We start from the raw sequence: 23,161 nt of genomic DNA, 5'->3' as shown, positions 1-23,161 counted from the left end.
TAATACATGGGGCTAGTGCTTATCTGTGATGATTGATCACTGGACCCTTGAGTGGACTGATAGAAAGGAGATGTATGTCTCTTGGCTCTTGGTGAGTGATCACCAGGCAGGTCCGGCCCATTGGCATTGGGCTCGCTTCAGAATTCAGAGCCATCAGGAACAGAAACAAAAAGGCTCCGCGTCATCTTGTTTTGTCAGAAACACGAGCAGAGTACAAGCTGCTGTGCCTGCACAAGGGAAGATGAGGCACGACGTAGCGCCGCCGGAAGCCACCGGCCACCACCACCGCCTGCTGGTAACCCTCGCTCGCCATGGCCGCTTCGCCGCCGTCGCCACCCTCTTCTCCACCGCCCGCTGCACGACCCGCGCCCTCAACTCCCTCCTCGCCGCGCTCTGCTCTTCCCCGGCGTTCCTCCGCGTCGCCCCCTCCGTCCTCCTCCGCGCCGCGCCGCACGCCGCCCCCGACGCCACCACCTTCCGCATCCTCACCTCCGCGCTCTGCCGCGCCCAGCGACCCACCGCCGCCGTCGACCTCCTGCGATGCATGCCCGGCCTCCTGCTCGACCCGGACCAGCGCCACTGCCGCGCGGTCCTCGCCTCCCTCTGCCGCTGCGCCCCCGCTCGGGACGCGCTAGCGTTCCTGGACGACATGCGCCGGTGGGGCGTCTCGCCCAGCCGGTCGGACCACCACGCCGTCCTCGACGCGCTCCTGCGGGAGGCGATGGTGGCCGAGGCGTACGAGGTCGTGGCGAAGCAGATGGACGCCGACGGGGCGCGCCCGGGTCTCCCGGAGTTCGAGCGGGTGCTCCGCGCCTTCCGCGAGAACGGATCGTTCGACGCCGTCGAGGAGGCGTTCGATGAAATGCTCCTGCGGGGGCTCGTGCCGGGCGCGCGCGTCTACGACGTCTACGTCGGCGCGCTGTGCGACAAGGGCGACCTGGCCGGCGCGCGCCGGATGCTGGGGTGCATGGAGCGCGCAGGGTGCCCGCCCGGCGTCACGACGTTCGGCGTCGTGGTCGCCGGGTGCGTGGCCGCTGGGGACATGGACGCCGCGAGGGAGGTGGCGCGGGAGGTGGTCAGACGGGGCCTGCGGTGGGATGCGCCGGCGCTGTCGGAGCTGGTTGGCGCGCTGCGTGGCGGCGGCCATCTCGCGCGGGCGCGGGGGCTGCTGCTGGAAGTCCTGCGTGACGGCTGCGCGGGCCGGTTGGATGCGTCGGCGTTTGAGCAGCTCATTGGAGGGAGAAGGAGCGTTGTGTGACAGGCCACGAGGGTCCATGCTCGGAGGCCGCCGTAGTGACTTCCTTCAGCAATTAGCAATAATCCCCCGCAATTAGCAGGCCTGCTGGCTGCTGTTGTGCATTTATATTTTGAAAGAGAGTTGTTGTGCATTTACAGTAAGCCCGTGCGTGCATCGTGGCCGCAGCTCCCCGCTTCTTCCATGACTACGCACAATTTCTAATACCTGAACATCACCGTTCGGTGGGACTTGCATTTAAGCACTGCCGTTCAGTTGAAATCCCTACCTATAAAAATGCTAGAGCCAAACACGCACAACCCCTATGCCACCACAAACTTCTCTGCTGGATCCATCATCGCGGCCGTTCTATCGGAATGAGTAAGCTTCCCCAACATTTTCTTCCCCTCTAACCCAACCATCTGATTCTTGCCAGTTTCGCTCAATTTCTTGGATGATCTTTGCTAGTACCCAGTCACTTCATACAGCTACATGTTCGTCCAGAAGGTATCTTAAATATTTTTTAAGTAGTTTACGCCGTTAGTGTCTTTCTTTTCTTTACAGGTAGCTTGTTAATCCATCCTACATAGTGGCGGATCTGAACTTTAAACTTTAAAACTTGGGTATACATGATCTTTAAAATTAAATATTTTTCTAGTACTTAACCATATTCTGAATAAAAATTATTATGGTTTAGTTTGAAACATATATTATTTTACGAGCTAAAGAAGCATTACTTAAACATACATCCCATTCCTCTTTAGGCAATAGCTTCTCAAAAATAAATAATAAAAATTTTACATATCTTGTGCATGTTCGTTTAGTAGTTTGAGTACTTTATTTATAGATGATGTTAGTTGTTATATAGCTAGCATATAAAATATCTATCAATGTAATATTTTGCTCCACTATATGATTTGAAGTATTTCAGGATATGTTTTCTAATACTTAGGTAGAATAAGATTCTTTTAGTTGGAATAATTTATTATGACCCTAACAAATATGCCTGTGTGTTGCTACAGGTGATACTATGAAGCATTTATTATCCTTATCGATTTAGATATGATTACGATATAAATAAATTTTGTATGACAACATCTCATTCAAAATTCTTTCAAATAAAATTTGACCTCTAACACTTCTTAACACTTTCATACATGCTACCCATCCTCCTTCATTAAAAAATCTTCCTCCCATTCTTCACGATGCTGGTTGTCACGACCTTGACTTTAGCAACGATGAGGGTGCCCACCGTATTAACATGCGTACTCGTCCCAACACTACGGTCTGATGACTTGCTAATTTACACTTGCTGACCTGCTAAGTATTTACGGTTCACCCCTATCCATAAGTAGGGTTAACAGAAAAGCTCAAAATTCACGAGCTATTTATATTTGACTTGCTAAAAAGTTCAATTCAAGCTAATCTATATTTGCAATCAAGCCAAGCTTGGATCTAACCTGCAGCTCGTGAGCTCCAATAATCCGAGATTGACGTTGAAACTCGAGTATTTCAGTTTTACGTGGCATGTGCATGCACCCTGCTACCTCTATTAATTAAATTTGCAACCATCAAAAGTTAAAATAATATAGCTAGAGGCTATAGTATTGCATTAGCTAGCGAACTACTGTGCTGCACAAGCAAAATAGATACAATATAGTATTTCTATCTTGGTACAATGATAAGAAGAAGAACCTTGTGTATCATCTCATTAACTACGAGATTAACTACGACTTGTTATTTTTGATGTTATTATTACATACACTAATCTTTTTTCAAGAGAAATCACTTTACACGGAAATCGAACGACCATCCATACTATTTTCAAGATACCAACTTAAATGAGACTATCAAAATAGAATGATTCAATTTTGAAAATAGGACTATCAAAAGAAAATAGAGGGAATAAAACTAAATATCTAAATATGCTTCTCTTTTCATTCATTTATCGAATTAAATGCGTTTAAATCTCAGTGCGTAGTTTTATTATACTATTACAAACGACCATGAAAACTTGGTAACCGAACTGATGAGTGTTATATGGATGAAACTCTTCTCACATGTACGGCACTCTTTCTATCTCTTCTCGTAATAACTCTGTCATATCAGCAATAACATTTAATATCTATAAAATTTCTACTAAGACCACCTTTGTACGTACGTCTTGTATCGCTACGGTAAAATTGTTCTTTTATACTCTCGCAAATGTTAAACGTCTCGGGCTCGGATCAACCTCGGCTCGGGATCCTCCAGCTTTAGTGGCAGGCTCGCTCCGTCGCTCGAGCTCGGCTCATAGACAGCCCTGGGCTCAGCCGCTCCCCGCTCAGGGCCTGAGGTTCCTCTCCTCCCTCTGTTTCTTAAACCTTTCCCTTCTCTCGGACTCTCTCCTCCGTCCTCCCTTGCTCTTCCTTCCCTGGCGGCGACGACTGGGCGAGCGGCGGCGCCATTTGTCCTGTCTTCGCCCAGCCCTTTGCCGGCGACGAGCGCATCCTCCAGGTATGCCCACCCCTTCTCTTTACTTCTGCTGTGCGAGACGGAGCACCCCAAACCCTAACAAAAGTATTTATATTCGGATCTGAATCCAGTTACAATATATTACCTACTAACTTCGATTTCGTTTGCAAGAATTATCGGGTGTACACCCATGTCCTATGCTGGGTCCGCCCCTGATCCTACCGGAGGCTTCCAGGGTAGTTCATTCCAAATTTCTGTTCTTTTTTCAACAACATTGCAATACTGCCGTTTTCTTAGTTGCTGTATGCTTGATTTCGCACAGGGGTTGAGAATTGCTACGTATTCAAGAGCCGCCTGCAAGAGTACACGCAGAAAGCTGGTCTCCCAACCCCTGAGTATCATACCCTCAAAGAGGGCCCGTCCCATGAACCAATATTCAAGTCCACAGTGGTTGTTAACAACACCAAGTATGATTCGCTGCCTGGATTCTTCAGCCGAAAGGCTGCAGAACAGTCGGCCGCTGAAGTTGCGCTTATGGAGATAGTCAAGTCTGTTCCAGCAACTGAAACTAAAAGCATCCCAGCAGTAGTAAGTTACTCGTTTACGCAGATATTGTTGCTAAGGAAGTAGAGATTCTAAGTTTTATACAAAATCAGCCTCCAACAAGAAAAATCTTTTCATTCCATCAACTTCAAGTTATATGTGAATGAGTGGCAATCTGCAATCTTTTGTCCTTTTGTGCTTGGGCAAAAACGAACTGACTCATTCACTGTTGTATGCTGCCTAGAACATGTACATGCTTCTTTAAATTACATATGTTTAGCCCTACTTAACTTGCCATGGTGAAGCCTTCAGGGAATGTATTGGAAGACTGCTAATAAAATGTATGTTCCTTGCTGTTGTTAGCTTTTTAAGTAATGTCGATTAGTTCAATTGTGGTCTTCTAAGTTCTAACAGCACCTGAGTACAATCATGAAAGTCTGTTTTAGGTTTCATGGCATTTCCCCAAATTCAATATGTTATTCCATCTGATTGTAACTATTGAAGCTCTCGGTTATGCTAAGATATCCTCTAAATATAGTAGGGAATTAGTCAGGAAGATGCTTGCGAATTTGTTCTGCCCAGTTTGTGAGCCATGCATATAGCACATGGTTTCTAGATAATCTGAATATATCATATAGTCCTTAGAAGCATAGCAGCGCAGTACCTCTTCTTGACTGTCATGTTGCTTTGATACATCTTACTATGCTTTGCAGCAAGAGACTGGCCTGTGCAAGAATCTTCTTCAGGAGTATGCTCAGAAGATGAATTACGCCATTCCATCTTATATTTGCTCTAAGCAAGCTTCAGGTGTAGCTCCTTTCGTATGCACTGTTGAGATTGGTGGCATACAATACATAGGTGCTGCAGCTAGAACAAAGAAGGATGCAGAGATAAAAGCTGCCCGAACAGCTCTTCTTGCAATCCAGGGTAATTTTCTTATTATTCAATCCAGAGCCATTCGGTATGCAAACATTATCCCTCCTTTATGGATTTGTCTTGGATTGGGCCATTAATGGGCAATGTTTTGTGCAGGTCAATCAGAAGGTTGTGCAAATGGTGCCATGAAGTACATTGTTGTTCCTGGACAAAGGCAAGTTAAGGAGACAGATAAAAAGCCAACTGAAACCCCCAAATCACTTAAAATCAAGAAAAGTGGTGGAAAAAAGAAATGGAACAAGCGGAAATTCATGAGGAAGACCGACCAGATTGTTGATGCTGAAAAGGATAGGACTAGGGAGGCTGGGGATGTTCATGATTCTGATGTCCCAATGCAGGCAACTATAACAGAGGAGCCATGCAGGGACAGTACAATGCTGCATCCTGACGAGGAAGCTAGAATATTGGAACAGGAGCTTCTTAGAGATATGACAATGCTGCAAGCTGATAAGGAAGCTAGAAGTGTAAAGCAGGGGCTTCCAACGCTTCAACACCATGAAGAAGCTAGAAGAGTAGAACCTGACTTATCTAGAGATGCTGCAATGGTTCAATTCAATAAGGAAGTTGTAATGCTGCAATCTGATGAGGAAGCTAGGATAATAGAACTGGAGCCACCCAGAGATCCTGCAGCGGCCGAACCTAATGAGGAAGCTAGATGTGTGGAACAGGAGCCACTCGATAGTGCTGAAGTGGTGAAGCCTAACATGGAAGCTAGAGTTGTAGAGCAGGAGTCAGTGAGCGCCTATGTAGCATTGCAATTTAAGAGGGACGCTACAGATGTGAAGGAATCACCAAGCAATACTGCAATGAAGCAGCGCGAGGAAACAGAAACTCCTAAGCAAGAAGCACATCAAAGTGGTGAATTGGTGATGTGAAGGAGGAGCCACCAAGCAATGCTGCAGTGATGCAGCGTGAGGAAACAGAAACTCCTAAGCAAGAAGCACCCCAAAGTGGTGAATTGGTGGAATCTAACTAGGGATGTATTTCTAGAGAACAGCAAATCTTCTGAAAGACGACCAAAATATAAGGGATGCATTCATTGCTGGAGGCAAATCAGTCTGCGGGAGATATATGAGCATAAAATAAATTGTAGTGGTTGACTCCAATTGTAAGGGCCTTCCTCCAATGATAATAGTGTATCGACACGCAAAAAAAAACTGAGTTTTCCAGTTCAGAGATAATTCTGTGAAACAAAAATAGATGGGAGCTTTTGAACCAACGTAGTTAATTTATGGTTGCCATCATTGGCCGATTGCATTCCTGATGAACTATGTAAACCAAGCTACTTAGTTTATGGTCAGATTTTCCCTGTCATATTTGAACGGTTGAATCGCATGATCTGTATTTACATGCATTATGCACCAAATTCCTGAACAGGTGATCTAACATGTTCTCAAGAGTAGTTGTGTGTGGCTGTCTGCTATCCAAATGCTCGGCAAAAAAAGTATTCGCTATTCACATTCACTGCAATACAAATGTTGCTGCCCCTAACGTGGTTAGTATTCTGTTGTCAGCACCAATTACCACACCTCGTATATATGTGCAACATCTCTGAATGGCTAAATCCCAACGCTGCTGTAACCTTGCGCCTTCTTCTGCACTTGATTCTCAGACATCCTCCTCCTGGTGTCATCTGCAGACTGCTGTTCCATCTTCAGCATAGACGTGATAGCGACACATACGCTGAAGCATCTTAGGCCGAGACTGCCGGTCCATCTTCAGCGTAGACCTGATAGCGACACATACGCTGAAGCATCTTAGGCCGATAGATGCATTTGGTAAGTTTCGGTAACTAATGATAACCATTTGTGATTAACGTGTATTTTGAAGCGGATATCGAATATTGGTTGTCGCAAATGAAATATGAAAGAAGACCTTTCAATTTGCATGGAAATGCGTGTCAAGGGCTTGGACACCTCTCTAGTGTCAAGTGTCATAAGGACACTAGATTTAGTTTAGGTTTTGTAGCTTTTAGCCTTTGACCGTAATATTAAGAGGGGCTCCTAATTAGTAGCTTGACCTAGTGAAAGTTGGCCTTGAAATCATGCATACCTGCTCAAGCTCAGTCCTAAACAACACATAGAAATCGAATAACACTTGGAAAGCAGAAGAAAATCGAAGAAAAACTCAATTCCAAGCTCATTGCAGAAGCAGTTGACCGATTAAACCGACGCATGGAGTTTGTAACGCGTCGGTGTTTTGGACACATGGAGTTTGTAACGCGTCGGTGTTTTGGACAGTGCAATCATGCAGGAAACTTGCCAACTTCATTCCACGCGACCAATGATGCAAATATTCCCAATACAGTTACGTTGGGATACTGCTTCTGCTTCAGTGGAGATATATGGTTATATCGCTACGCGTGACACTCGAGACTCGTTACGCAATTATACATATTTAATCGGAGTAGGGGTGATCCCATCATATATGCTCTTAACTCAAATTTCACAAATGCATGGGCATATTTCTATATAGAAATAAATACTATTTCTAAATAGTTACTGAAAGAAATAATGATTTTACAGGATGAGGTATCGAGCACTGGCGGAATGCAATGGAGGCGAAGTTGGGCTCCGGCCCCCCTTCCTGTGAAAACTCTCTCTCTTGTATGGCTCCATGCATGCATGCATCCATGTAAATGTGCTCTCTACTCTTAGCAGCCATTTTAAATTAGCCCCCTTGAATTCAGCTCACGTTCCGCCACTGGTACTCTGCTGTCCTAATAGAGTATGACATGAGGATCGAGAAGAAAGGAGAACCGGAAGCAGATGAGAGTGCAATTAATCGATGGAGTATCAGATTTCGATGACACCATCATGCAAACCGTTCTTGAGTCGTATTGATGGTGTCGGTGGCGCAGTTGACATAACATTAGCTATGTTTCACAGTGCCGTGGAGGCAACCATACAAGTAGTTCATCATCGGAATGGTTTCAGTTTGCTTCTTAGTTCTTCTGTTAGCGGACTAGAGAAAGAAACCCAGCTGTTTCATGGCATTATTAGTGAGCCACGTGGATTAAGAAGGTTTGTGGTTGCTGCGGTGGTACAAAATACTTGGATGCATTTGAAGTTCAAGTTTGGTGATGAAAGAGGAGGCGTCATTGATGAAGTTGAACGCTGTGCTTCCTTCAAAGCAAAGAAGCATGGATATGACAGTCAACAAATAAAGATTGTTGAGGCCTCTATCATGGTTAAAGTAATTTGGTCGGCTTAGTGAATTTCGAATCAAGCAACTATTACCGATCTTTATATTCTGGTTGCAAACTATGCTGAAAACTGTTCACACGGGCGAGCTTTATGGTGGACGTGTGGAGCTGCGATCCCATTGATGGTGGCTGAGGCAGTGAAAAGCGAGGAGTAGAGCCCACGACATTCGTGATGGTGAAGGGATGCTGGCAAGGGTAGAGAAGGTGAAGTGAAGGCAATGGTGGCTTGGCCAAGGCACAGAGCAGCAGATGACATGAGACTGATGCTTCCTTGCTCTGGTCTGTTTTCTGACGGCCATATGATTTGCTGCGTTCTCGAAAAGAAAATTAGCCGGATAAGAATATCACTATCAGCACCCGAATTTTGACCATCCAAGACGCCCAAGATTGATGGCGCCATTAGCTGATTTTATCCCTGATGAACTATGTGAACCGAGGTAGTTAGTTAATGGCCAGTTTAGTCATAGATGAGCGGTTGATCTGGTTACTGGATGTTGTCACTCATTATTTGAATTTCTCTTATCCCAAAATATGATTGCACAGAAAAGAAACAGAACAGTTTCCTTTCTGCATTAGCATGCATTATGTAGCAAATGCCCGAACAACAGCTGATCTAACATGTTTTCAGGAGTGTTTATGTGTGGCTGTTTGTTATGAAATGCCCGGTAAAAATCATTATTATTCACATTCACTGCAATACAAAATGTTGCTGCCCCTTCCCTAACGTCGTTATTCTGTTTTCAGCACCAGCTAGTACTCCTTCAATATATGCAACATCCATGAATGGCTAAAACCCAACACTGCTGTAAGCTGGCAACTCTTGCACTTGATTCTCAGCCAGTCCCGGTCTCCTCTCCAGACTGCCACTCTCCATCTTCAGCATAGACACTCGACAGCGATACATAGGCATCATCACTGCTCGGCACTGAGCATAGAGACAAGCAGCCCGAGGGGTCTTTCTCTGCAAAGCTTGCTCGGCCCGGATACAGGCCGACCGGCGCCGTGCGCGCGTGGAGCTGCGAGGACATGGATGCATGGTGGGTGGGTGGAGAAGGCGAAGGGGATGGCGATGGCGAGAGGCACAGAGCAGAGCAGCTGCTGACCTCCGTCCGTCTCCAACTCCAAGAAGAAAATGAATATGAGCACCCGAGTTTGACCAAGGAGACGCCCAAGATTGATGACGGCTTCCATTCCATCCCAGGACCATCTCCATCTCCCTCTCCACAAAACCAGCACAGAAGTTGTCGTTGCTAGATGCTAGCGTTTCGCCATGGCGGCCCTTGCCGTTGCCAGCTCTAATGACAATGCTCCAACCACCGGCGCCGCCGCGCTGCTCTCGCCGATGCTCCTCAACTACCGGCGGCCTTCCACGCCGCCACTCGCCGACGCCGAGCACCACCTCCCCAACACGCCGCAGCAGCACGTGCACTGCCTCGGCGAACTTCCATCCTTCCGCCGCCAGAAATCCGGCAACGAACCATTCGCCGGCCGTGTCGTTCTGGCCGTCAGCTGGACCTCTGCCAGCCGGACGTGCAAGTAGTGGCTCAAAAATCCCACGAACATCGCGCTGCTGCTCTGGCTGCTCTTCGTCAGCATCTCCGGCGGCATGTTGGTGCTCCTCCTCTTGGGCCTGTTCGACGGGGCGTTCCCGGCGCCGGCGGAAAGGAACCGCTGGATCGAGATCAACAACCAGGTCCTCAACGCACTCTTCACGATCATAAGCCTCTACCAGCACCCCGCGCTCTGCCACCACCTCTTCCTCCTCTGCCGCTGGCGCCCGCACGACGCCGCCGAGCTCCGCGCCGCCTACTGCAAGGGCGCGCCGGCGAGCGCGTGCACATGGCCGTCGTCGTCGCGCTGCTGCACCTCACGGTGGTATGCCAGTACGTGCTCTGCGGTCTCTACTGGGGGTACACGGTACACCAAGGCCACCAGGCCCGAGCTCACCGAGGACGGCTTCTTCGTGCTCGGTGTCGTCGCGCCGGTCGCCGCCGCCGTGTACACCGTGTGCAGTCCCTTGGGCAAAGACGGCCAGTGCCACGAGCTCGCCTGCTCCAATTCAGCCGCGGAGACACAGTCACAAATGCACCCCACCCCCATTGGGCACGTCGTGACCGAGCCCGAGTGGGCCGGCGGCATGTTGGATTGCGGCGGCGACACGTCGTCGGCCTGGTGCCTCTCCCTGCCGTGCACCTTCTGCGTGTCGGGGTGGAACATGGAGAGGCTGGGTTTCGGCAACGCGTACGTGCACGCCGTCACGTTCGCGCTGCTGTGCATGGCGCCCCTCTGGGTGTTGGGCGTCTCGGCGCTGCACATCCGCGACTACGCCATCAGCGACATGGTCGGCGGCGCCGGCGTGGTGCTCTGCGCCTGCGGGCTGCTCTACGGCGGCTACTGGAGGATCCAGATGAGGAAGAGATTCGGCCTTCCGGGAAGCAGGGCGTGCTGCGGCTCAAAGTCGCTGACGGACTACGCGCGGTGGCTCTTGTGCTGGCCGTGCGCGCTGGCGCTGGAGGTGCGCACGGCGAATCTCTACCACGTCGACGGCGAGATCCTCTACTCGAAGGTGGCTGACGGTGGCCACGAGGAGAGGCAGCCGTTGCTCCTCGCAGTGTCCAGTGATCATGACGACGTGTTGTTGAGCGCAACTATCACGGTTGCAAATGGTCCTCTGGTTGTTGTTCATGACGAAACCACGACAATGGCTCCACCGGTTCATCAGGTTGCAGTGGTTCAAATCGAGGATGAAAAACCTGAAGAATGCAGCGTTTCTCTTCATAGGGAAATGGTCAACTCTTGGATACCGACATCTGTGCCGCCGGGGGAGGAATATGAATCTTTGTCAGAGCCGAGCCAAGCAATGGTGAATGATTATGACCATAGATTATCATCTGCTGGAAAATTGGAGGCGTGGCGCGGGGGGGGGGGGGGGGGGGGTGAAGGTGAAGAAGCTCATCAATATGGTGACTCTGGTGTCTCGGCTCATTCTTTTGTACACAAGGGGAATTGTTCTCTAGCTAGAGAAGCAGAAGGAATCGGACATGTAGCTTAGGATTTGCATGAACTCTATAGATTACTCCTACATGTTTCCTATTTCTCCACTCCTTTTTATCTTGGTGAAAGCAGGATTACAGGAAATCGGTTTGTTATGGAGTTCATTGGTGTGTATATACTAAAACACATACTTTTGTGATGTATGAGAGTATAAACCCCAACTGCAAAAAGGAACAAGTAAAAAAGACATTTTTTAAGTCTTCTTCTGTCTGTTTCAGTTTAGTCAGTGAATGCGTATTGTGTTTCAGAAACTAATTTTAAAATGGCGCGACAATCCTCAAGCATATGGATTGCATGCCTGAAAGCATAGATGAAGGCCAACAAGAAATAGCAATGGTTTATATCACTTTGTCTGTTCGTTTTATCACTACATTGAAATGGCAGGGAACCTAATAGAGGCGAATGATCAGGGTAGATAATCAACCTGAATTCTTCTGTGTCTATTCATAAATCTTTGAAGAAAAAGCAGAACGGCATACACGAGAGTGTACCTATGCAGAAATACCAGTCTTTCAGATCCCGGTTGGCCGCCTATTTTTATGAACCTCTGGAATCTGATTACCATGGTTGTGCTGTTTTTTTATCTAAATCTGCGGACCATCTTTCAAAAAAGGAAAATCTGAAGACCATCAAATTAAACAGCATCAAAGTCTTACATGGTGTGCTGAAAGCACCTACTACATGTTTCCTCTTTTTTTTTTTGCCGTCCATATTACATGTTGTCAAACTCGTTTTTGGCGTACTGAGCAGATTCAAGTATTCTTGATAGCATCAACAGTAATCATGTGAAAACCACAAGACGCAGTCACGCAGCTTAGGGCCTGTTTAGATCAGTTTGTAAAAACGCAAAAAAGCTGTAAACGCAAAGATGCCAAAGGAATCTAGCTAATTTGAAGTACTAAATGAAGTCTATTTACAAAACTTTTTGCATGGATGGGTTGTAAATCGCGAGACGAATCTAATGAGCCTACTTAATCCATGTTTTGCAACAGTGATGCTACAGTAACCATCCGCTAATTATTGCTTAATCATGGATTAATTAGCATCATTAGATTCATCTCGTGATTTACAACCCATCCATGCAAAAAGTTTTGCAAATAGACTTCATTTAGTACTTCAAATTGGTAAGATTTCTTTGCAAAATTTTTTTTGCATTTTTGCAAACTGATCTAAACAGGCCCTTAGTCCAGTCTGAATGGCCGTCCTGTGCAGCCTGAACAGAACCTTGTCAGCATGCCAAAGTTGATTCGCTGGAAGTCTCTTATGATTGCACATCAGCAATGCAGGAATCGGTCCAATCCATTCACTGTGCCCGGCCGCCCGCCTTGACTTTTTCCAGTGGTGAAACCTTCTGACCGTTTCAAGCATCAGCAACGAGACCAAGATTTCTGTTTCAGCAGCTACCTGCCAAATTTGTCACTTTTTCACTCTTGTACTGGAAAGAATGCGCACCGAGCTAATCCCTTTCCTTACTTATAGAATTTCAAGCACCGTGTACAGATTCAGATCATATATTGAAGCTGGAGGGATCTCCCCCCACACAGCACTGACTGTCAAGGAGAATTTTGGAACAGCAATACAAAACAAGAAGATAAAATTGCACTTTTGATTACCCACCATGGAATCTCACGAGACATCCATGGAAAGCCATGGCGCCACTGCCACGCAGAGGCACGGCAAGGAGAAGAAGGAGAGGTTCCTGGACTGCCTCAGGGCAGCTCCATCCAAGAAACTATGGCTGCACCGCTTCAGCGTCACCACCCTCCGCGCGCGCACCGTGGACTGGCGCGCCCTGCGCGCCAGGTGCAAGGCCTGGGCGAGGCACCCCACGAACGCCGCGCTCCTGGTGTGGCTCGCCTTGGTCGCCGCGGGCGTCGCGTTTGTCTTCCTGCTCATGACGGGGGCGCTCAACTCCGCCGTGCCCGACGCGTCCCGGCGCAGGCGGTGGACGGAGGTGGCGAACCAGGTGCTGAACGCGCTCTTCACCGTCATGTGCGTGTACCAGCACCCGCGGCTCTGCCACCACCTGGCGCTCCTGTTGCGGTGGCGCGACGCGGACGCCCGCGAGCTCCGTGGCGTGTACTGCAGCAACGCCGGCGGCGCGCGGCGGGAGCGGCTCCACGTCGGCGTCGTGCTGCTGCTGCTGCTGCACGCCACGTGCTTCGCGCAGTACGCCTACTGCGCGCTGTTTCTGGAGCTTCACTGTCCAGACGCGCCCCGACTGGGCTGTCAACCTGTGCATGGCGCTCGGCCTCGGCTTCCCCGTCGCTGCCGCACTCTACATGGTCTACGGCCCGCTCGGCGGCGGAAAGTCGGTGCTCCGGGAGTCCAGCGACGAGGCGGTGCTGGCCCTGGAGGAGTCGACGGCCGTGAACGCGTCGCGGTCGCAGTACAGCGGCAGAGTGGTGGTGACCAAGGCGGAGTGGGCTGGCGGGCTGTTCGACCTCGCCGACGACCCGGCGGTGGCGGCGCTGTGGCTGACGTGCACGTTCTGCGTGTTGGGTTGGAACATGGAGCGCCTGGGACTGGGCAACATGTACGTGCACGTCTTCACGTTCGCGCTCCTCTGCGCCGCGCCGGTGCTGGTGTTCGCCGTCGCCGCGCTCAACATCCACGACGCCACGCTCGGGAGTGGCTTCTGGCGCGCGCAGATGAGGCGGCGGCTCGGACTGCCGGCAGACCGCTCCGTGTGCGGTGGCCGGCCGGCGACCGCGGACTACGTAAAGTGGCTGCTCTGCGCGCCGTGTGCGCTGGCGCAGGAGGTGAGGACGGGCAACCTGTACGACGTCGAGCAGAAAGAAAAACCAGCAATGGCGCCTCTGGACAGGGAAGGGCGCGCCGTGCCATGGACCGCTGGCAATGCCGTAGCCATCGATGCACCGGCGGTGCCGGTGATGATCACCACCACGTACAAGTAGAGGGATTGATTTATGTGCAGACTCATATACCTGGAGGAATGTTTAAGATAATCCAATCAAAATTGTATCTTGAGAATGCTCCCTCCTCCATTGTGTAGTGTAGGTAGTTTTGTTCTTCTTTTAAAAAAATAATGAAACTTCTCAAATTTCTAAAAAAGTATACCAGCATCTATAATTTCAAATAAATACACTAAAGACATATGTCATGGTTACTAATCTTTAAGTGCAAACTTTAGTCAAAGCTAAATATATTTGACTTAAGAGATATAAAACTAAAACGACATTCAAAACTTGTGGATCATGTCCAAGGGAGGAAATTGCTTTTAACCGTTTCCCTGCGAAGGGGAAGCATCCCGTTCATGTCGGACGCTGCCGCCGCAGTTGGCCGCCTCCTCACCGGCGTCCTGCGCCCTAACAACCACCTCCCACCGCTCACGGTCAAGCTCCTCCACGCCCGCCTCCTCCGCCTCCACCTCCTCACCGACCTCTCCCCGCTCCTCCTCCGCGCTCTCTCTTCCACCGGCCTGCAACTCCACGCCCTCCGCGTCCACTCCCTCCTTCCCAACCCATCCCACCTCATCTTCCCCGTCGCGCTCAAGGCCGCCTCCCGCCTCCCCGACCCGCTCTCCGCCGGCCTACAACTCCATGGCCGCTCCCTCAAGCTCCCCTACCACTCCAACCCCCACGTCCTCACCTCGCTCCTCAGCCTGTACGCAAGATGCGGCCTTTTGCACGACGCCCAGAAAGCGTTCGACGAAATGTCCCACCCCAGCACCGTTTCGTGGACCGCGCTCATCACCGCGTACATGGACGCGGGGCGCGTCCAGGAAGCCGTTGGAGTTGCACGGAAGGCGTTTGCCAGTGGCATGCGTCCTGACAGCTTCACAGCCGTCCGTGTCCTGACTGCATGCGCTCGCGTCACCGATTTGGTCACCGGGGAGGCAGTGTGGAGGGCGGTGGAGCAGGAGGGGATCGCAGGGAATGTGTTCGTGGCAACTGCGGCATTGGACTTGTATGTCAAATGCGGGGAGATGCAGAAGGCAAGGGCGGTGTTTGATAAGATGCAGAACAAGGATGCAGTAGCCTGGGGTGCTATGGTTGGTGGATACGCATCCAATGGGCATCCGCAGGAGGCTCTGGAATTGTTCTTTGCAATGCAGGCAGAGGGAATGATGCCAGAATGTTACACAGTGGCCGGGGCACTCTCAGCATGTACAAGGTTAGGTGCTTTGGATTTGGGACGGCGAGCAGCCAGAATGGTGCACTGGGATGAGGGTCTTGACAACCCAGTCCTGGGGACTGCACTGATCGATATGTATGCCAAGTGTGGGAGCACAGGTGAGGCGTGGATGGTGTTCCAGCAGATGAGGAAGAGGGACATCATTGTTTGGAATGCAATGATCTTGGGGCTCGGCATGACTGGCCATGAGAAGATTGCGTTTGCACTTGTTGGTCAGATGGAGAAGTCAGGTATGACACCGAATGATAATACCTTCATTGGATTGCTCTGCAGCTGTACGCATACTGGCCTTGTAAAGGATGGGCGGCGGTATTTTCATAACATGACTCAGTCATACTGTATAAGCCCAAGGATTGAGCACTATGGTTGTATGGTCGACCTGCTCAGACGTGCGGGGTTGCTGGAGGAGGCTCATCAGCTGATCGAGGACATGCCAATGCAGGCAAATGCAGTTATATGGGGGGCACTCCTTGGTGGTTGCAAGATCCACTGTGATGCTGGCCTTGCTGAACATGCATTGAAGCAGCTCATCCTGCTGGAGCCATGGAATTCCGGAAACTATGTCATGCTCTCTAACATATACTCTTAACAGTGGAAGATGGGAAGATGCGGCAAAGCTCAGGTTGGAAATGAAGGCAAGGGGGGTTGAGAAGGTCCCTGCATCTAGCTGGGTTGAACTTGATGGTAAGGTCCACGAGTTCCATGTCGGAGATAACTGACATCCCCTCTCAAATAAAATTTATGAAAAGCTCGATGAATTGGGCATGGAAATGAAGATCATGGGTTATAAACCGACTACTGAGGTGGTGATGTTTGACATTGAAGATGAAGAGAAGGAGCACACTCTAGTGCATCATAGTGAGAAGATTGCCATTGCATTTAGCCTTGTCACCACTGAACCAGGCGAGAGCATAAGGGTGACCAAAAACCTCCGAGTTTGCAGTGATTGCCACTCCGCCATCAAGCTCATATCTAGGATAACCAATCGTGAAATTATTGTTCGAGATAACAATCGATTTCATTGCTTTAGAGATGGCCATTGTTCTTGCAATGACTATTGGTAGTAAATACAGCTTGTTGCAATTTTGAGCAGCATGAGAGTAGGGAGCATCTCTATTTTCATTTGATGTAAACCTGTAGCCAGCTAGAGTTGTGATTGAAGCATAGCAGTGGCAGAGTATTAGGCAGGTTGATTATAGTTCATTTTCCATTCAATTGTTTCTGCTGAAAGGAAGGAATACGTTCTGTTTATTTGCTCATGTGTTTTATCTGTAATGTACCTCAGATATCAAGATGACTAAATGTTGATCGATATTCCAGTTTCCTTCCTTCATCCAGATGTCAGATAGTGCCAGACATCATTTTTGTTTTTGTTGCAAACAATGAACACCTGATACTTATTTGACAACAGTTCATCTGTACATTCCCAGATTCACACTAAACAAGCACTTCTGATGCACATACGTTCATTTGCATCAAGCTGTACAAGAACCTCACCAAGAAACTACGTGTCTATCAGATCATTTGGTTCAGCCCCATTAGTAGACCTGAATGTTTGCGTTGCGCTGGTCTCTTCTCCAATCCCACGGCTTCTCAGGGTTCTCTGACGCAAAAAGCCCTCGACGTGCAGCTCTTGCCTCTCTTTCCCACTACAATATCCATACACACATAATTCTGAATTTGGAAATTCTGGGCGTTTAGGTACAATGGAATCTCAATTTCTTACCTGCGCAAATTCTGGACGCTTATCGTAAGTCTTGAAATGCCATACATGGCCATTCTTCAGCATTTTCTCCTGTAAACTCCAGAAACACATTGTAAAGATAAGAACTGAAGCAATACAATCATAGGTTATGTGAGCTACTAAATAGTTTATGCTTCACCTGGATGAACACACCATCACAATATATGTCACCCACGTAACGCCCAAACTGGTCCTGCCCATACACATAAATGGTGACCCTTTTCCCACCAATGAGTTTCACCAGTGCGTTCTTCGATTCGTTCCCATTAGCCATTTTAAGCTCCGGTGCATCAACGCCCCTTCAAGTCATGAAATAAAGAACATATATGCCCTTGAGAACAATATTTCCGATATTGTTGGGTGTACGAGTTCAATTTAGAGCAACAGATACCTCATTCTGATTCTGTATTTCCTTGCAAGTATCTCTTCGCCTGAAATGGTTATTATCCTGCTCATCGAAATTAAGCTTAATAAGTTGCGCATTTGGTGATTCCATAAAAAGTAAAAAAATGCTAAACTAATATGACATTTTTATCCAATTTTCAATTGAGACCCAGTTTATTATCCAAGTAACTGAATGTATCTCAATTTTAAAAAATAAAAAAAACCTTCAATGGTTATATATGGATTTATGATATATAAAGGATTGTAAAGGTTCAGTTTGAGTACTTATATCCTGCTTTGTTGAGGCTCCTTAGAAGAGCATCAGCCTTCTGGTAATCCCTATCAGTGCGTGCTTGAGCCCTTTTAATCACCATCTCATGCACTTCCATCGGCACATTTGCAGGCTCCCGTGGGTCGGCTGTGCCAACATAGGCACTAAAGCCATCGCCATCTCCAATGCACTTGTTGTTAACCTAATAGCAGTAGTGATAGATGGGGACCATCATTAAAAAATGTTTATAAAATACATTGTTCATTGTTCAAAATATGGCATTTGCTGGTAAAGAGTTTTGCATGGAATGGTTGATCATATCTGACCGGCAAAGTGTTCAGCACAAACTGTACACCCTCTGGCAGCGAGGATGGATGGTGGTCTAAGGATGCTGATGCTGCCGGGAGTAATGGGATCGGGAGGTTGTAAAATGCAAGAATAGCCTGAGGATAAAAAACGCTTTTTTGTATGGAATGAGTTGGACATATGCAGTCATTATTAGTAACATTGATAATACAATGCAAATCGTAGTGAACTTCCTAGGGTTTCTAAGCTTCATGCGTGGTTATTCCATTCATTTCTAAGCTTCCTGTGATATCAATTTTATGATAACTCATATATTATTGAACTGATCTTTGGCCAAAGTGTTTACTTGGACAGTTAGACAACACCTTGTACCAATGAAAGGAGGATCCCTCTGATTTGTAAAATAGGTTGACAAATTTAGATGGTCTGCATTTTAAACATATATCGCTATTGCTAATCAATGCATTATTCCTGTACGGTCCCTATTAATATTTCTAAGTAGAAAAAGTGGGAAAAATAAGTTTACCTCTAAATCAGCTCTCTGAATCCTGCTTAGGGCTGTTGCAACTAGTTTGGCAGCCTCTGCTGGTGTTTTCAGTGGGGAGCTCGAGTTCTTATATGCCTCCAAGATATTCCGGTACCTAGTATTGTGAGAATTAGATGACCAAAGCATTCATTAACTTTGTCCAATGGACAATCAAGTTGTTCAGCTCTGTTTGTCCTGCTTATTTTACTTCTGCATGTTGAAGCAAGAAGCATGGCTTGTTCTATGCTTGGATGAGTGTATATGGACAACCTTGGGTAAGAAAACTCAAACAGCATTTGAATTCGGGGAGGAATTAAAGCAACACTGACATGACGTCAGTAGGTACACCAAATGTACTGTTATTAAAAAAACAAGTGCATTGGCTTTTTGAAAGTGCTCCCTACCATTTAACCTGTGCTTTTTTGGATGATGTAACATTCTGTCCGAGCGCTTCAGGTACCTGAAAATATGACAAATAAAATTTATTTACTGTGTTTTCATCATTGGAAAACGTGCCACAGGATTTTGGGAAAATAAGGCTGTGAATTTGCCATGATGAATCATCAAAATCTTAATATCTGCAAGCGTTTTTCATAGAATATGCTAGTGGTTGCAAGGTCGCTTTATTACCGCTGCAGTTCAGTCGTTGCTAGCACACATATCCACAGAAATGTTAACAGAATCAGAGATCAAAAAGTGGATCAGAACAAACTCAGAGGTAAGCTGATTTGCACTACGTTACCATGGATGTGTATTCGAAGTAGAGGATGTCCTGAATCAGGGAGGCGACGTCGTGATGTACTAGCCAAGAGTCTTGTGCAAGCTGATCCACCCAGCCGCTCCCGCTCTGGAGCAGGTCGTCGGGGTAGTGATCGTCGTCGTCTCTCCCCGTGAAGCCGATTGCAGTCTGAGAGGCAGCTGCTGCAGGCTCATTCTCCCACCTGCCGATCTGCAGCTCGTAGCGGGGCCTGGAGGATGGACTGTAGCTGTAGTAGGGGTAGTAATCGTCATCACCGTTGTCTCCTCCTCCTCCCGCGAAGCACCTTCTCAGGATGTTTCCCATGGCCTGGGAGGAGATGGATCCCTTCCTTCCTTTTCCTTCTTCGAGCTCTCTCCTCTCTTCTCTTTGGGTCACTCACTCTCTGCTCTGCAAAGCTGCTGGCTGCTGCCGCTTCCTCCACTTCACTTGTAACTAAAGCAGGTGAGGGAGGAAGGGGACCGGCCAGGCCGACTACAAGTGGACAAGAAAAGGAAACAAGTAGACCTTCATTTCATTCAGGAGAATGACCGGCGCAGACCAATAGGTCATTGACTTGAGACGACCATTCGGTCTTGCGTGCTTTTCTCCAACATTCCACAAAATCTTGCTTGAAAAACCAAATGCTACTGTAAAATTGATTTCGTCTGGATTTCCATTTGGTGTAAAACTGTATGTAGCCAGCATGATCTGATTACAAGAACAAAGACAACAATTTTCTTCTCAAATCAAAATTAATTAACACCAGTGCAGTGCGTCATGATCTAACAGGCTGGGGCGTTCTTGACCGGCTGCTGCTGGATGACGAGGATGGAGACCCTTGACGCGAACTCGGCGGAGGCCAGCATGTCGCCCAGCACGCCCAGCTCCGGGAACTCGCTCCAGTCCGAGAGCCCGCTGGTGAGCGCCGCCGATCCCTCTAGGTCCTTGTCGTCCCCGCCCCGGCGGCCCACGATGAGCAGGTCGAACTTCTCGCTCATGGAGCGCACCACGGAGGCGGTGCCCTCCGCGTCCTCCACCGTCTTCTCCACGTACACGACGCGGTCGTTGTCTCGGTGCCTGGTCCAGAACTGGTGCAGCACCTCCTCGTCCCTGGCCTCGTCGCTGCCGCCCATCCCCACCCAGTTGCGCAGCTTGAACCTCACCACGGTGAGGGACATGTTCCCGGCGTCCGGCATCCGCGCGGCGTACGCGAGCGCCTCGCGGTCGTCGGGCCCGCCCAGGAAGTAGAGCGCGGCCCTCTGCAGGAGGCTGTTGGCGCTGGTGGCGCAGGCGGAGCCGGCGGCGAGGCCGTGGTCGACGAGGATGGCGACGGAGCAGGGCGCGTACTGGAGGACGGCGCGGTTGATGGAGCGGATGGAGTTGTTGGCGGTGCTGCGCGCCCCATCGGAGGACTTGTGGAAGGGCAGCAGGATGAGGTTGGCCTTGCGGCTGTGCGCTAGCGAGCACACGTCGTGGTGCATCGAGCTGTAGGGCGCCTGCGCCACGTAGGGGCTCACCGTCACGGCGCCCGGCGCCGCCTGCTGCTCCAGGTGCCGGAACGCGTTCATGATGCGGTCGCTGCTACTGCTGCCGCCGCCGCCGCCGCTCTTACTTTGGCGGTGGGGCTTGAGCACAGAGGCGGCGCGGCCGACGAGCTCCGTGAGGTGGAGCACGATGAGCGACACGGGGCTCTCCCGCGAGGACCCCGCCGACGCCTCCAGCAGGTCGATCAGCGGCGCCGCGTGGTCCTCGCTGTAGAGGCAGGTGAGGAGGCGGAGGTCGGCGCTGGGCCGCAGGTCCTCCAGCGTCCGGCGCTTGGCCCGCATGAACTGCCCCGCCGGGTCGTACAGCAGCTTGATCAGCGGCGTCGACACCGCTGTGATGAGCACCATGGACAGCGTCAGGATGCTGTAGTGCTCCGCCGTGGCCTTCATGGTGTCGCCCCAGTTGTTGATGGCCGCCACCTCCACGATGCCGCGGATGTTGAGCATCAGCGCCAGCACGATGGCGTCGCGGAACGGCATGGCGAAGAAGAGCCCCGCCGCGACGCAGCCCACCAGCTTGCCGGAGACGCAGAGCCCCACGAAGAGCTCCAGCGCGCACCACTTCTCGGAGGTCTCCTCCTTGGTGAGCTCCGCGAGGTCGGTGCGGTAGCCGGAGAGCGCCATGTAGACGGGCAGGAAGAGCGCGATGAAGAAGGAGTCGAGGCGCTCCGTCATGGTGGCGCCGATGGGCATGCCGCCGGGGAGCGCCAGCCCCAGCATCATGGGCCCGATCATGTACTTGAACCCGATGGCGTCCGTGACCAGCGCCGACAGCAGCGCGGCGATGACGACGACGACGAAGGACCCCTCGGAGAGGAGGGACCCCGCCGGGGTGCGCTTGTAGGCGATGTAGCGGCCGGCGGGGCGCGCGACGAAGCCGACGAAGAGCACGAAGGCGACGAAGGAGGCGAGGATCTGCGCCGTGAAGGCCGGCGACTTGGCCTCGGAGACGAGGAAGACGGCGGCGGAGCAGGCGCGGAGGAACCAGGAGGTGACGTCGGTGATGAGCGAGGCGGTGAGCGCGATGCGGCCGAGGTCGGTGTTGAGGAGGTCGAGCTCGGAGAGCGCGTCGGCGATGACGGGGAAGGAGGAGAGGGAGAGGCGGACGGCGAGCTCGGTGATGAGGGAGGAGCCGCGCAGGTCCTCGGGGAGCGAGGGCTGGAGGGCGTGGAAGACGGGGAGCGTGACGGCGAGCGGAACGAGGGAGCCGGTGATGCCGACGGCGACGGCGCGTCCGCTGGGGCGGCGGAGGAGGCTGAGGTCGGTCTTGACGCCCATGGAGAAGAGGAAGAGGATGAGGGCGACGAGGGAGACGCTCTCGAGGATGTAGGTGCCGCGCTCGGAGAAGAGGACGCCGCGGAAAGACTCGCTGCGGCCGAGCACGGTGGGGCCGAGGAGGACGCCGACGAGCATGTGCGTGACGAAGCGGGACTGGCCGAGGCGGCGGAGCAGGAGGTGGGCGGCGGCGGAGAGGACGAGGATGACGGAGACCTGGACGAGGAGGAGCGGGAGGGAGAAGCGCAGCGGCTGGTCGCCCAGGAACATGCCCTGCGAGTTCACCAGGTTGTTGTCGTAGCACGCCGCCGCCAGCGGCTTCACCGTCGGCTCAAGGGAGCCCGACGAGAGGTTGGCAACCTCCGCCATGTGTCCTTGAATTGAATTGAATTCGTCCTCTGATGCTATTTACAAGGGTTTGGATGCTATTGCTGCCTGCTAAGTGATCATCCCTTCCGATCCATTTGCTTCTTGGCTTTGCTCCCCTGTTTGTGGGCAATGCGCATCAATCAGTGTGGCTGGCTGCGAGAGACTGAAGGACATGACAATGAGAGGCTATTTTTAGCTGTGGACGGGAGGGATAATAGACACACGAGTCTGATGAAACAAGATTACAAAGGCAATAGCTGTTCTGAAAAGCATTGCCTGGCTTGTTCAGCAACACCTCCAACACTCTCCTCAAATGCGATAAAGAATTTGAGGATCACTTTCGCCAAAATGGCCCCGGAAGAAGTTTCAGATGCAGTCCTTCATAGGAAAGGCAAGAGCAAAGTTCCAAAGGCCAGCCA

At 50.2% G+C, this 23,161-nt stretch overlaps 4 protein-coding genes and 4 pseudogenes across 4 annotated transcripts; 6 read left to right on the top strand and 2 right to left on the bottom strand.

Moving 5' to 3' along the window:
- The first annotated feature begins 2 nt into the window (after window positions 1–2).
- Window positions 3–1,398, top strand: LOC112902292 (pentatricopeptide repeat-containing protein At2g38420, mitochondrial-like). Its single transcript, XM_025971294.1, has one exon. It carries the CDS (start codon window positions 29–31, stop codon window positions 1,256–1,258), a length of 1,230 nt encoding a protein of 409 aa, XP_025827079.1. The 5' UTR covers window positions 3–28; the 3' UTR covers window positions 1,259–1,398.
- A 2,175-nt stretch (window positions 1,399–3,573) lies between these two features.
- Window positions 3,574–6,541, top strand: LOC112902961 (double-stranded RNA-binding protein 8-like). The gene is made up of 5 exons (XM_025972160.1): window positions 3,574–3,730; window positions 3,860–3,924; window positions 4,011–4,276; window positions 4,945–5,158; window positions 5,264–6,541. Exons 2-5 carry the CDS (start codon window positions 3,879–3,881, stop codon window positions 6,040–6,042), a joined length of 1,305 nt encoding a protein of 434 aa, XP_025827945.1. The 5' UTR covers window positions 3,574–3,730; window positions 3,860–3,878; the 3' UTR covers window positions 6,043–6,541.
- A 909-nt stretch (window positions 6,542–7,450) lies between these two features.
- LOC112902516 lies at window positions 7,451–8,380 on the top strand (annotated as a pseudogene).
- Window positions 8,381–9,642: 1,262 nt separating this feature from the next.
- Window positions 9,643–11,389, top strand: LOC112902515 (annotated as a pseudogene).
- A 1,655-nt stretch (window positions 11,390–13,044) lies between these two features.
- On the top strand, window positions 13,045–14,391 carry LOC112901975 (annotated as a pseudogene).
- A 286-nt stretch (window positions 14,392–14,677) lies between these two features.
- On the top strand, window positions 14,678–16,835 carry LOC112902857 (annotated as a pseudogene).
- Window positions 16,836–16,904: 69 nt separating this feature from the next.
- LOC112902859 (probable staphylococcal-like nuclease CAN2) lies at window positions 16,905–19,965 on the bottom strand. The gene is made up of 8 exons (XM_025972042.1): window positions 19,558–19,965; window positions 19,220–19,275; window positions 18,816–18,930; window positions 17,998–18,185; window positions 17,720–17,776; window positions 17,468–17,627; window positions 17,311–17,379; window positions 16,905–17,233 (listed from the first exon to the last, which is right to left on the bottom strand). Exons 1-8 carry the CDS (start codon window positions 19,876–19,878, stop codon window positions 17,123–17,125), a joined length of 1,077 nt encoding a protein of 358 aa, XP_025827827.1. The 5' UTR covers window positions 19,879–19,965; the 3' UTR covers window positions 16,905–17,122.
- Window positions 19,966–20,209: 244 nt separating this feature from the next.
- LOC112903144 (cation/H(+) antiporter 15-like) lies at window positions 20,210–22,961 on the bottom strand. Its single transcript, XM_025972359.1, has one exon. The coding sequence runs from the start codon at window positions 22,740–22,742 to the stop codon at window positions 20,337–20,339; it is 2,406 nt and encodes an 801-aa protein (XP_025828144.1). The 5' UTR covers window positions 22,743–22,961; the 3' UTR covers window positions 20,210–20,336.
- Between the last annotated feature and the right edge of the window lie 200 nt (window positions 22,962–23,161).

The sequence above is a fragment of the Panicum hallii genome, chromosome 8, assembly GCF_002211085.1.
Source record: "Panicum hallii strain FIL2 chromosome 8, PHallii_v3.1, whole genome shotgun sequence".
Classification (NCBI taxonomy): Eukaryota; Viridiplantae; Streptophyta; class Magnoliopsida; order Poales; family Poaceae; genus Panicum; species Panicum hallii.
Note: the sequence above shows the minus strand (reverse complement) of the source record. Positions and strands in the feature narration are given on the sequence as shown.